General features: G+C 49.1%; 1 protein-coding gene across 2 annotated transcripts; it reads right to left on the reverse strand.

Annotated features, from left to right (window-relative positions):
* Positions 1–4,610: 4,610 nt before the first annotated feature.
* On the reverse strand, positions 4,611–13,017 carry TAB1 (TGF-beta activated kinase 1 (MAP3K7) binding protein 1). Of its 2 annotated transcripts, none has more exons than XM_054386418.1 (11): positions 12,985–13,017; positions 11,995–12,131; positions 11,650–11,803; positions 10,911–10,997; positions 10,205–10,343; positions 9,628–9,741; positions 7,204–7,315; positions 6,950–7,094; positions 6,369–6,583; positions 5,898–6,068; positions 4,611–4,894 (listed from the first exon to the last, which is right to left on the reverse strand). In XM_054386418.1, the coding sequence occupies exons 1-11, from the start codon at positions 13,015–13,017 to the stop codon at positions 4,687–4,689; spliced, it is 1,515 nt and encodes a 504-aa protein (XP_054242393.1). In that variant the 3' UTR covers positions 4,611–4,686. The 2 variants fall into 2 exon arrangements, with proteins under 2 accessions (XP_054242393.1, XP_054242392.1); XM_054386417.1 differs by having other exon boundaries at positions 5,898–6,054; positions 6,361–6,583.
* Positions 13,018–14,641: the final 1,624 nt, after the last annotated feature.

The raw sequence follows: 14,641 nt of genomic DNA on the forward strand, positions 1-14,641 counted from the left end.
TTGTTCACGGCCACCGTTGAGGCAGCAGTTGTTTAGCAACCCACAGTGACAACATACAATAGTTAAGAAGAGAAGTGAAGATAAATATCATCTCAACTTGAAACTCCCAGGAGGGGATTGGGGTTGGCAGAATGGAAGTATTCATTCTGAATTTTAGCCAGAATACTCCAAACGGCATTCCTATGCTTACAGAAAGAGCTATAGGATTTAAAATACCTAACCCATCCCCAGTGGTTTATTCACATTAACAGCACAGATGCTTTAGGATGCCAGCAATGCTCTTAACCAGAGAAAGGCAACTCACTTGAGTAAGCAGCTCTCCAGGATTACTCTAAAGCCCTTCCTCAGGATTTCTAGGGAAGGGGAACACCAGACTATTAAACGTAAACAATTATTAGTGACTAAATTAAAAAAAAAAACAAAACAGTATATATTTTGGGCAACTTCACCCTTGAGCTATAGCTATCTGCCAATTGTAGCATTTTTTTTTCAGTGGCACAACAAACCCTTCTGGTATCACCTGACTTGGTGATCGTGAGGGTTTTTTCCAACCTGAATGTTTCTGTGATTTCTGTGACTCTCTCAAAACCTTCCTGTGGGTCCTTTTCAGAGTATGAAAGCTGAGGGAGCAGACTCTGCTCAAGGATGCTGCATTTCCCTCACACAGTCCATGTACACTCATTCACTCTGTGCCTTTTCCCTGTTGGAAAGTCCAGGTGTGCCAAAAGCAGCCAACTGTGAAGAGGAGAATGGAAACAAACCAGCCTCTGTTGGTTTCAGCTGATGCCAAGGCTGCTGAAGAAAACTCAAGCCCTGTGTGACTTGCCCACAGACCATGGACCGGAGCTGAGTGCTGCCAGCCATGACCCTGCCTGGCTATTCTTCTGCTATTTAAAGATTTTGTTATAAATGGATGTACTGCTTAGCTAATGGAGAGCTTAAAATAAAAAAGTCCCTGGTGATCCTTCAGCAGCAGAGATGTTGAGGACCTCAGTTTTGGGTGGCATCAAAGAGCCCCTCTTGACTGCAGAGCCCCATACCCCAAGGCAGACTTAGACTTTCTGTGTCTCCCTCTGATGGCTTATTTCCACCTCATGCTGAAATGGACACAACCCTGCCAAGCAGCTTGTGGAATCCACCCTTTCCCAGTACTGCAGAGGCCCCCCTGCTTGTCTTAGGACAGTGAGATGTATTGGGACAGTGAGAACAGGGAGGACAGGTGGTGCAGAGAGCTGCCAGCAAGGGTGTCTCACCAACACCCTGCCAAGTCCCTTCCACCAATGCTGAGTGCTCCTCACTGGGCTGCTGGAAATGTTTCTCAGGGTAGAAGCAGCAAGGAGGGCCAGAAAATGAGGAATGAGAGGGACAATGGAACATCTCCTGTCTCCCACATAGGCACCTCCACCTGGTGATGTAATGGTGGTTTGGGGAGGAGCGAAAATGCAAGCCAAGAGAAAGCTTTTGGGGATGGCTAAGGACAGAGGCATCACGTTGACTGCAGAGCAACACAAACCCCATCTTTGTACTGAAACCATACCCAACATGGCCTCCTCTTTCCATCAGCTCTTTCTGGAGGTCCCCAAAGGCAGCAAGGAGCCTGCAAAGCCCTTTCCAGTCTTTGCTGGGTTTTCTCCACACCGCTGCCATGTAGCAAGGTGCATATGGCTTCAGTCCTCCCCAAGAGCATCTAACGTCTTCACCTCATCCACAGCACACTGCTTCAGCTCAGCTGCCTACACATGAGAACTGGGACCAGACCTTCTCCCAGCCTGTCTCACCAGCCACAGCCTGAGCACCTCTGACAGCCCTCAACCAGCACCTGTGGCTTGGGGACATGCAGAATAGCCCCACTGCTCACACTGCTCTAGTTCCAGACACAGGGTTTCTCATTTCTACCTTTGTCTTGCAGGGGACAGCTACTGAAAAATAAGATCCTTCACAGCAGACTTATTCTGCATATTCAGATCTTAATTTGCCAGCTCTCCAGCAGTTTTGTGGTGCATAGCTGCACTGTTTTTCTCTCTTCCTGCCTAGGACTTCATGTTTCTAGTGGTTTTGAATTTCACTACACTGCAAAAAGGCCCCTGCTCTTGTTTCCCCAGATCACTCTGGTTCTGTTCTCTTCCATCCACTCCATTTTAAAGGGGCAGGGGAGAAAGGATTTTTCCACTGTTGTTGCAGCCTGCATCTTCCCATCACTCCCTAAGGACAGTATGAAACCCCAGCATTCACTCACAAGCCTCCTTCCGCTGTACACGACGTTCAGTTTGGTTCTTTGACCCAGACTCCTAAGCCATGGCTTACATAGTATGGAGAGAAAAATCTCATTTTCCTCGTCTCTTTTCCAGTGGCTGCACAGACACAGCTTAGTGTGAGCCACTTGCACCTACCCATTTTATTTTGTTGTACTTCATAAACTGGCACTTATGCCAAAGGATAAGCTAGGCTTGTGTGATCTGCTTTATATAAGTGCATTTGGCAATTCTGAAACTTTTATCTGGAGAATCCATATGCTGGAATAGTTCCCACCGGAACTGTTCTTGGTAGAAGTTAGCAAATACCATAGATAAATGGGAGGGAGAATAAGCAAGAAAGACTTGTTTATACAGCTATTGAAACCCGTGCCAGGTTAGGGAACACAGAATAGGACAAAAAACCTCTTCAACTCCACTTCAGTCTGTACCAAGATCACACGATCCTATTAAAGAGCCACACAACAGCCTGGAGGAAAGGACAGGATCCCCAAGCCAAACATTTCAGAGTGGTCCTGGACGACAAGGCCACACTGGACTCAGTATTCGAACTCCCTCCTCCTCCTCCTCTCAAGGCACAGGACTTGGGTGAGGGACTGCCAGCCCCTGCCTTGTTCAGCCTCAGGGACCAGGCACCACACCTCACAGGCTCCTTTTCCCTCCACTTCCCTGGCTGGGTTGGAAGGGTCTCAACAGTAGGTGCCTGTGCTGACAGGTTCAACACACCCATCCTTCCTAGGAACTACAGGAGGGCAGGGAAACATCAGCTTCTGGAGGCAGCAGAGAGCCCCACTCAATTCACACAAAACCCCTCAGGGAAAAGTCATACCAGTGGGACCCAAGAGGGAAATGGCCAAGAGCCACACACCTACGTGCAAGGGATTGCTGCTCTGCCTTCCAAGGGCAGGGGCATTTCTCACACTCTGATCCTGCCCACGTCTTTCTCAGTGAACTCAGATCTTGCCTCAGGGCACTCAGCACCGTTTGATTTATCCAAAGGGATAAATCCCCCTCTGTTCCTTTCTAAGCTGACACATCACAAGTGCCTTTAACCAGCACACACCAAGGCCTGACTACACACTGGCCTTCACTGTAGCATCCTTTCCTACTCCATCCTCATCCCTTCCCAATCTCCTTCTCCTTCCTAAGATCACCAGCTTGGAAAAAGAAGTATCTGGGAAGGAACCCATGCTGGTTCCCTTGCTTGCCCTTTCTTCTGTAATCGCCTCTAGTCCTCTCGAGCTTGCCTGGTGCCTTATTACAACTCCCCACGGAGGCACTGAGGCACAGCGGTCACCCCCAAAGGCTCCCCGTGTTTGCTGGGGAAAGGCTTCTCCAGGGAGGCAGCGAGGGAAGCTGAGGGGGCAGGCTAGAACAGGGAGGGAAGGGGCTCGCTTGCCGCCTGCTGTCAGAAACCTGAACTGAAGAAGGCTGCCATGATCCTGAAATCTCTGCCAGCTAGTCCAGGCTGACCCTGATGCACAGCCAACAGACCAGCAGGACCCCCCCTTCTCCTAGCTGCCCATCTCTCCGTGCCAACAAAGTGGTGCACCTCTGCATCTTCAAGGCAGCTGCATCACCACATACCTCTGGTTCTATCCACGTGACTTCCTGCTGTGCACGACCAGAAGCCTGTGCAGGAAAACTGTTACAAACCCCACCTGCCCTCTGCAGCTTTCCAGATGGCCAAGGGAACAATGTGTGTTTAGCCTCAGGAAACCAACCATCTGACAGTTTAACTCCAAACTATAACCCAGTGCCAAAGCTCAGCAAAGAGACCAGCATGGGACAAAGAACTTACACTTTTAGTCACCTGCAAGGGCTTGGGACACTTTTACAACAGAAGCTTGCCTGCTGCAAGGTGCAACCCCCTGTTCTTGGAGGATCTGAGGGTTTCACCAAAGAGCTGTCACACCCACACACGACACTGTAAAGAGACTAAGCCACAGAGGTGCCAATGAGTGTAGCTATAAGTTATTTATTCTGCAAAATAGAGGTATCTTCTATGGAGTTGAACACTGGAATCACAGCATTATGAGTTGAGTTGTGGAAACATTGTGACAGCACACACACACGCAGGCACACACACGTACACCTACACACGCGCGCACACAGCCTTGGTACAGGTCCCTACTCCTGCATAATCCAGAGGGAGCCCTCTCTCTGCATCTTTAGCTGCAAGAACCTGCAGCAAGGGTTGCATTCAAGACCCCTTCCCCTATAAACAGGGAACCAGGATGAGCAGGACTGGGCACATGGCACAAGCCACACGTGTGTAGAGCGCTGCACACACTGCCCAGCCCAGCGTTCAGCACAGCCTGGATAGGAGGCAACTCTCAGCAGGACGCAGCCTTCGGTGGAGTGCTCTCATTCTTGCCTCAGTCTTTGCTCATGCAGCTGAGAACAGGGTGTCTGGAGGAGATGGATTTCCATGTTAGGACACAGTCAGTGCTCCCTGCTCGCCATGGTCCATGTTCCAAAGCCGGTAAAACTCTGCAAAATCCACATAGGGCTCCACACGCCCATCTTCATCTGGCTGGAGTGAGTGGGTGGGTCGGGAGCGGAAAAGACCCCCGTCTGAACTTGAGCTGCTGCTCTGTGTGTGAGTGTTAGTCGACTGGAGCGTCACAGTTGGGCTTTGGCTGCGGACAGGAAAAGAGAAAGAGAGCACAAACATCTTCAGTTTTCCCCATCTGATGCTTTGGACAAGAAAAAACAGCTGAACAAGTGCCAGCTTCTTCAAACTATCCTTGTTGAACAGGTAAACGTTACAGACTCCTGCTCTGTCAGAGCATGAGTGTGGAGAACTGCTTGGAACTGAGGAAGGCAAAAGATATCTGATTCACATTTAACTGGACAGCCTTAAGTACAACTAGGCATCTGAAGGACAGAGGAGAGGAAGGAAAAAGGAATACAAAATATATATAAAAATTAAAAAGAAAGAAAAAAAAAGTGCATGCACTGTGCTGGCCTCCCCATACAGCTTTACAGGAAGAGCCTGGCAGCAAGGAAAGCTATTCTTGTGTGACCCGTGTTGCAGCCAAAGCAGCTTCAGTGCATCAGCCTCATTGTTTCTGGAGCTACAAGCACACAATAACCAAAAAGCTTCTTCACTTTACAGTGTGTACACACACCACCCTGTGCCAAAGGTTGAACCTAAACCAGACCCACTAATATGATCCTGCAAAGTGGATCCAAATAGAGTCCACTTCTAACTTTTTTCTGTCCTAGGCTCTGCCCCACGAGCAAGCCAACTTATGCAGCATAGCATCTCCAGCCCCTCTTCCTTATCAAAACGACAGGCGCCCACACTCCTTTTATGCACAGCATGAGCTTGGCACACAAGACCCAAAGAGAAGGGTTGCTTGCTGCCAGAGTGTCCTCTGCAAAGAGCAGCAGATGCTGCTCCCAAGAGGTGTTCCCAGTGCCGGCTTCAGAGCTGCTTGCTTCACTCATTCTCACTCCTCACAGAATCACTTTCAGCTAACACCTTACACTGGCTGTCAGCACTGCAGTCAGGAGGGCCACATGCCAGATAAGGGAATGACTGACTGGTAACTGACAGATGTCTCTCTGCCTTTCAACTAGTTTACACAGTGTGAGGTACAGGAAAAACTGGGGGTAGCAAGAAAGCAGGGCTTTTACTTAGTGAGGGTGGGGGTGGCTTCATCCAGAGTTGAGCTGCTGTGGGCACCATTGACCATCTGGCCTTGGGAAGGCATGACGAGAGACAGCGTGACGCTTGTCTTGCTTGTGCTTTGGGAGCTGGAATATGGCACAGAGACTGGGTAGACACGGCCTCCTGAGAAGGGAGAAAACAAGAGGTGCAAAATGCAGGTGAGACATGAGTGACTGCGGGTGCACAGGGCCAAAAAAGGCCAAAGAAAGGGCAAAAGAACCCAAGAATTTATATTAAACTGCCTTTCTCAGATGCTGTCCTGTATTCTGTCAAACTGTCATACACTACACCTCAGAAGCCAATAATCCCTTTAGTAAGAAAATTCCTTCTGCAGAGCCTATCTCCTCTCCTGATGTTGGGTCAGTGCTGAATCGATCAAGAGATGTTATCTTCCACCCTCTGCTTTGTTTAACTCTTCCCCCAACATACCTTGTGTTGGTGTCAGCGTGGGCTGGCTCATCTCCCCCAGCGGGTACCCAAAATTCCTCACCAGCAGCGTCATATCTTCATGCCGGGGACAGAACTTGGACCGCTCCCCACCACTGGCAAAAGTGTCACAGTGGATGCGCTTCACGCGGTCCACGACTGCTTGTGCCACGGCATCCAGCGACGTCTGCTTGGCAAACTCCGTGGCAATCATGGCTGCAATTTCCTGAGCAGAGAAGTAAAAAAATTAAAAAAAAAAAGAGGAGAAAGGATGCTTAGGAGATTTTAGAGGAAACCTCTTTCTGCTATCTGATCTAAGAGTTTTGCAATAACTCATCAGACTCTGATGCCTGCCAGTCTCACCTGCTGATACCTGCCCTTGTGCCTTCAATCATCCCATGCCCTCTAATGGGCTACTCCTAAGGGACAGGCAGCTGCCTGGAAGAACTGGCTTGGCAAAGTAGCTCCTCTATTATTACAGACTTGAATGGGGTGGCCCAGCATCCACAGGACAGATGAGGAGGAAGGTCTGTGTGACACCACGAAAGTTAGGCAACAGCCAAAGGAATGTTTCCCATGTGAGCAGGCTCACCTGGTTGGCCTGCCCAGGTCCATGAGCTGCCTCCAGTGCTTTGTAGAGCCCTTCAGACATGAGCACCAAGAACCCAGTCACCCCGTCCAGCGAGTGCCCTCCGTGGATTTCAGGCTCTGCTATGATGGGCTTAGATTTAGCAGCACTGGAAAGAGACAGTGTTATTTAGTATTTAATGGTGACACAGTAGGTGAAAATGGAGGGGTCACAAAGGAAAAAGAGGGCTTGAAACCACAGAGGTGAGCTTTTCTGACCTGAGCAGTTCAATATCAGTGTAGCCATATTTGACTTTGTAATCCCCAATGCGCCGAGTGCTTTCCTGCCCACGGATAGTTCCCACTTGTTTTATTTTCCCTGCATCCAAGCCTGTCAGATTGAAAAACAAAGAAGTTCAACCAACTCTGGGAAACTTGCAGAACGTTCTCTGGTTACACCTGCAGGTGCAGACTGCATTCCTGTAACCTACCTAACCTACAAGGTAAAACAAGGCACCAAAGAATTACCAACAGGACCCAACAGGGAGAAAAGGAAAAGCAGTTTGCTGTGTTCTAAGGGACACCTTTTCATTAGTTGTGATCTGGGAAGGAGAGAGAAGGAAAGTGATGCACATAGTCCTGGCAGGCACACTCTGAATGCAATGGCTGGCCCCAAGACAAAGCCCACATCCTGGTCCAGAGCCACTGGACTGGTGGCAGCTGGTCTAGGCACACAGGTATTCAATTGAAAGGCAGGGAAACACCTGCCCCTATCAGCCCTGGACTGTGTGATGGGAGGAGAAGGCAGGAAGGAGGAAAACCCTATGTGAAGGGTTCTGCTTTTGATTCCACCTTGCTCCTAAACCCCACATGACAATAGACTTGATTCCAGAGAGAATAAAAAAAGATCTACAAGAGGCACTGAATTTGTTCCAAGTGCTCAAACTGATGTGGACTAACCCTAAAATAAAGACAATGATCAAACAGATATTTATTTGAATAAATTTAAGGGGATATACCTCTAGCAGGGGCTAGGAAGGAACAAATCCTATCCTGAAGGTTCTAACAGGGACCATCTGGGTGTGGCCTCTATTTGAGGCTGGACTCAGAGCAGACAAGCCACTTACTTGGCCTGTTCTGGCAATTCCCCTTTCCTGGCTATACCTGCAACTAACAGGCAGAAAATGTTATTTTGAGATTTTATTCAGGGATGACTGTCCTCAATACAAGGTGAAGGCAGGGGTCCAAGCGAAACTCTCCCTCTGAGTCAAACCATGACTCCCTGCACAGATGGCTCTACACCTACCCCAGCAGTAAGACACAACTCTGCCATCTGCTACAGACCAAAGCTGACTCATCAACATGGCCTGCCTCATTTGCCAGCTCCTGGCAGGGGCATACACACTATTGACAGACACAAACACAGGGAGGCTCACAGCATGCCAGAGGGGCTATGTCTACACTATAGCAACTATCTTGGAGCACTCAACAAGCTACAATGTGCTAGCTGAAGAGCCACAAAGGCTTAAGACCCCTTCCTCCCTTCTTCCTGGAGAGATGTGACCCAGACTCCATCGTGACAAATCCTGTCCCCACTACCTCTTGCCACTGTTTCAACCTAGCCCTGCAACGACCTTCTTTGGGCCTCCAACACAGCCTGTGCATACTGGCTTGTTCCACAGGCTCCCCTTTCTGCTGGTACTGCCAGGACAGCCACTGCTGCATCAAGTTAAGGTTGGCATTTCTAGCAGATCCCTCTTCCGGTGCTGACTTCAGCTAAATTCTGTGGTTTTGGCCACAAAAAGGCAGCAAAAGGATCTATTTCCCCGGATTCTTGTATTCAGTCTTCTGCCTTGTAGCACATACTCCTACTGCAGAAGTACGAGTAAAAGAAGAAATGAAAGAGAAATAGAATAAAACAAGATTCACCTGCAGCAAATTACCACATTAACAGCCTTACCAGGGAAGAATCTATCTACCAGGTGAACCTAGTTAGACCTACCTAAACAAAGGTACAGAGTATTTCAGTGAGAAGAATTCAGCACTAGCAATTACACGAGTGGTCTGGGCTAGGTCTAGACCAAGGAAGAAAACATGTCAGACACAGTGAGGAAAAAAGGGAAACTGCCTGCAGCAAAATGTCAGCATTAGAGTTCAGTAGTCACTGATGTGAGAGCAGTAGATGCCAGTACTTGGCCTGACTCTCTCTGAAGCATAGCTGCTTTTTTTGCAGCAGCTTGCAGAGAGGCATATTGAAACACACCATCCCAAGGGTGTGGCATGACAGAGAACCCAACCCAGCACAACTGTGGTTTGCCTCTAAAGGAGCAATCACAAACTGTCTTGTCCTGCTTCTTACCCACTGGCTGCACATTTCCACTTCTGCCTTCCTACCCATTCCAGCAATCACACAGCTGGAGGGCAAATCAATGTCAGCTTGGCAGTCAGACACAAAACTAACACTCAAAATTTGGGGAGGGGGGGAAAGAAGGCAGTTTTTCTGCTGGTTCAGTGAGCTCATCTTACTCAATTCTGTAGCCTCTCAATGGCAGAAAAAGAAGGCACTGAATTTGTCATTTGAAACCAGAGTAAGCTTCTTTTTGTGGTCATTTGTTGTTTCCAGTGGCTTGAGTCGTTCCTGGTGCCCCAGATAAACGGAGGCATGAGATGTTCTCAGGTAAGAACACGAAACCCAATACTCACCCAGCTGGGAGAAGCGGAAGAGTTCATCCTCGTTCTCTGTCGTATGGTCCACGTTGAGCTGAGTCACCTGCAGCCCATCCACCGTGGACTTGCATAACAGTGCCCGATTGGTACCTGCAGTGGGAGCAGCGAGATGAGGCACCAGATAGCTCTGCCATTAAGAGGGAACACATATCCAAATGGAAAGGGAACAGGACAGGGGAACAAAGACAGAAAATAAGAGAAAGGCTCATGTACTGTCTCAGCATGATCTCCAAAAAAGTAGCCTTGCTAGCAGCATAGTAGAGACCTGCTAGGCAGCTCTTCAGCCAGGCCTGAGCTGGGACCTCACAAGAAAGCTCTCAGTGAAGCCACAGTACTGCCTCTCAGCCCATTTTCCTCTCTGTTCCTTGGTCATACACAGTGCATCAGCCAATATATGCAGAGATAAAGAGCCAGGCTGATTTCTTCCTGATTATCACTCCTTGGCCACAGACTAAAGAAACTGTTCCCCACATTCCACTTCCTTTCACTTCCTAGAACAGCAGTGAGAAATCATAAACACCCAGACTGAAGTTGCTGACAAAACCCAACTCACCCACATTGGCGATATAGAGCTTGTTGTTGAGAACAACAGCCACAATAGCCATGGCTCCTCCAGAGATCTCCTGCTCTACAACCTTCAATCTCTCCACAATCTTCTGGTACTGAGGAGGCAATTGGTGATGAGGGACACCCTGGAACCGAAAACGAGGAAGAAAATTAAAACACACAGTTCACCACACAGAAAGCAGAGCTGGGATAAAAATTCTGTAGGAAGGGGACCCATGATGGCATGTCTTAGCCTCATACCAAGACTGTGCAAGACATACAGCTGTTTGTTCAAACCTAACAAATGGCATGGCTCTGGATAAGGTTCTGGAGAGGACAGTCCAGTTCACCTGACTTACAGAATCTGCATCTGCCCAGACGCCATGCAAATTTGAGGCCCTGCCTCTCACCAGCATCATATGGCTTTCTCCTGGAAGAGCCACATACACAGGCTGAACTTCCCTCCATGGTATGCTCAATTCCCTCCCAAGACAACCAATGACAGGTCTAAGTAGTGCCAGTATGAATAGTGGGAACTCTGGGAAATGGACCAAGATGCTCATTTCACTTCACACAACTCACAGAAGAGAACCACAGATAAGTAAATGTCAATTACAGCCTCCTTTGAACCAAGGTGACTAATATGCCCAAACCTCATCCAGCAATCTGGAACATGGGAGCTCCAGCAATCTCTGTTCATAGGGCTACATTACCTCTGGTAGCTGGGACTGCAGGCTGGCCTTCTCTGCCAAGGCATCATCAATGGACTCCAGAAAACTTCTTTCTACCACATCAAATGCCTAAAAAAAAAAACAAAACCAAACAAACAAAAAAAAAAACCACAAAGAGAAAGCAAGCTCTTATCCACTGCCTACAGTCCTTTAAGGCTACCCACCCCTGCCTCTCCATGACTGGCTCCTGAGAGTGGGTGATCACTATACATACAAGACATTCAAGGATCACTACATCACACTGAAATGCAACTATCTCAGCACAATTAGTTAACATCTTGTAAAAACAATCTGCACCAACTCAAAACAAGAGATAAAAACATACAAATGACATTCACAGCAACATCAGAAACCTATCTGATTCTGTCTTGATTGTAAGAACTTGCTTACCACTCGATAAAGAGAAGTCACAAATCCATCTCCCCACACATTAACTTCCCCCTTTCACTCACTATCATCTCCTTTATAGGCTGACTTGTTCCTACATGCCCAGTGAAGACTAGCTGCAGCTTCCTGGAGAACTCTCAGCACTGTGCTGACAGAGCCAGGGGGACAGATGGGGACGAGGTGGGAGAGAAACAAAGCTGCTTAGTATGAGTGCAATTGCAACCATTGGCAGATGTTTCCAACCCCCACAGAAACCAGATGCTGCTCCCCTAGTGGCAAAGAGGAAGTGGGTAGTGTGAAAAGTAGGAGCTGCTCCCAGCCAAAGTTTCTTTACCTGCAGCAGAACTCGACGCACATCAGCATCACTGTGATCTGCATGGAGCTGCCCTAGCAGCAATTCTGCAGAGAGCCTCTGACCAACAAAATTGGTGACTCGGTTGCCATCATAGCCATTGAAGACACCATAGAGGTAGCAGTTGTTCTCACTCCTGTCAAAGATGGTACAGAAGAAAGAGGTAGAGAAGTCTGTGACACACAGACATACGTAACAAGTTCCTCCAGACACCTCCTGCATGCTTGGAACCCACCCTCTTCTTCTGAGTCCTGTGTGACAAAGTAAGTACAACTTTTACATGCCCTTGTGTCTGTAGAAGTCTGTATCCAGGTGCAACCCACTTACCTGAATTTTAACCAGTTATCTTCCAAGGGGTGACCCTCTGTCCCCTTGCCATCTGCACTGTAGGAACGGTTTGGAGCTGAGCCCACCCCAGAGAGGTGACAGGATGGTAAGTCATCTGTCCAACTGGGCTGCTGTTCCTAGGAGTCAGAAAAAGGAAAGAGAACATAAATTCCTAGCAACCTGAAGTGCAGGTCCTGGTGAACACAGGTTACAAGCCCTTGGGAGTCAATCTGCACCCTCTTCTCAACCCTTCTCTCTTCACTACAGGGTAGCACACCATCCCAGCCAATAACTTCCTATTCCCTGCTGCAAAACTATCACCGACCAATTCTTTTCCCTCTGAATCTGAGCTCTGGTTGCACCTCTGGCTCTTGCTAACAAGAGCTGAAATCCTCATGCGAGTTTTACACTCGATACACCACAGCACTACCCTAGCTATCCGTTTGGTGAATCGGACCCTAAGGCATCGGTGGCACAGGAATACAGGGATGGCTTCGGCTCCCCACTGGACTACACTCACCCAGGACAAGGGGCCTGGGGCCCGGCTGCTGCCTGCAACTAGAGGGCCGTTCCTGGGGCCACCATCTCCCTGGCGCACACCGCCAGTTCACACACACGGCCTGCAAACGCCAGCCGTGCCCTCACACAGCTGAGAGACCAGAAGCCCGCAGCACAGGCACGGCCCCCTCAGCCACCTGCCCTCCCCGCCGTGTCCCACAGCGTTGCGAAGCGGCAGGCGAACCTAGAGTAGGGCTTGGTGACGACGTAGTTCCCATCCCTGCAAGCTGGGACCTCCTGCCCTCAGACGGCCCTGGGGGCGGGAGGGCAGCAGCCCACCTCCCCACCGAGGGGGTGAAGCTCCCCGCCCTCGCCAGGCCTCCCCCTTCCCACACAGCACTGCGGGAGGCGGGAGAGGAGGAGGCCCGGGTACCCCCCTCGCACCCACCTGGGGGGGTGCGTGTGCACGGAGGGGAAGAAGGTGCCACTCACACTCTGCAGCAGACTCCTCCTCTGCGCCGCCATCTTGAAGCAGGAGCGACCTCCTCTCCCTCCCTCCCCGCCCGCCCTTCTCCTCCAGAGCAGCCGAGTCCGCCAGCCAGAGCGGCCGCTCGCCAGGGGCCTGCCTCCCCAGCGCGGCGGGGATTGGCTCCACCCACTTGGCAGGGTAACCACGCCCCTATCCCCGCCCTGCCCAATGAGGGCCAGGGCGGCGGAGGGCGCTCGAGCGCAGGCGCTTGTAAACAGTCCGTCCGCAGCCTGCCTGTAGGCCTCCTTCGGCTGCTGCGGGGATGCTATCAGGTCTCCCCGGAGCCTCTTCTTCTCCAGGCTGTATAACTACAGCTCCTTCAGCCTGTCCTTGTAGCAGTGGTGGTCCTTAATCTCATGTCGGTGGAAGGGCCGTCTAGGTTGTGTAAGTGGCATATCTTGAAGTGAGCTCGTCCCCAGCAGAGGGCTTGGGGACGAGCACATTTCCCTGTGTGAATTGAGGCTGAAGAGGCTCCAATATAAGATACAGGCAGTTTCAGTCATGTGTAGCAGTGCAGTTGTGGTAAGGGTGGGACTGTTAAGTAGTCTTGACTTCCAGCAGTCTCTTGATACTCTTTTAATGGCATCTTTGTGGCAAATATATTAGATTCAGATGCGCTTCAGAAATAATTGTCAGTCAATTAACCTCATTCTATGGAACGATGATTTTTGCTGCAGGGAATCCTGACAGAGGATTCCAGCTTCTTTTCCAATAAATCCTTTGTCTATTGTTTTGCTACAACTCTTTCTTCCGAATACACAAAGTTTACAGATCCCTCCCCTTCATGCAGGGCTCACAAATACTCAGTATTCAAGCAGACTTACATACGTGGGCAGAATTACTTTTTTAACGAGTTATATTAGCCAAAGGTAGAAGAAAATGCTATATTTAGAGCCTCAGTCTACAAATCATAGAATGGTTAAGGTTGGAAGGGACCTTAAAGGTCATCTAGTTCCAACCCTTCTGCTTTAGGCAGGGACACCTTTCACTTCACCAGGTTGCTCAAAGCCTTATCCAATGTGGCCTTAAACACTTTCAGGGATGGAGCATCCATAGCCTGTCTGGGAAATCTCTTCCAATGTGTCATCATCCTCATAGTAAAGATTTTTTTCCTTATATCTAGTCCCTCTTTCAATTTAAGACCATCACGCCTTGCCCTATGACTACATGCCCTTGCAAAAAGTCCCTCTCAAAGCTTCTTGTAGGTCCTATTTAGCTATTGAAAGGCTGGTATGAGGTCTTCCTTGGGCCTCCTCTTCTCTAGATTCTCTCTAGATGCCCCAGTGGGATACTGGGGACTAACTCAGAGAGGCTTTTTTCCCCTGCATGTTTAGCTCTCTGTATAAGCTTGGTCTCACTGATGTCATTTGGAGTATTCTTGTGGGTAAATCTGTGAGTGGGTACAAATAGTTATAAGAATAGCTCTTGAGTTTGCATTAAAATTAAACAGACAGATTAAGTACTGACAAGGATTTGTTTTCTTACCAGCATCAAGAAGAATTCCTAGTGCTGCAGAACTATGTGTAGAACAGCATTGTCTGTGTCATTAAAAAGCAACAGGCGAGTTTCTCTGCTTTAAAACACCATGTCACTTTTTCAGCATTGCAGCAGAAGCTTATG

This window comes from Indicator indicator, chromosome 14, assembly GCF_027791375.1.
Source record: "Indicator indicator isolate 239-I01 chromosome 14, UM_Iind_1.1, whole genome shotgun sequence".
Lineage (NCBI taxonomy): Eukaryota > Metazoa > Chordata > Aves > Piciformes > Indicatoridae > Indicator > Indicator indicator.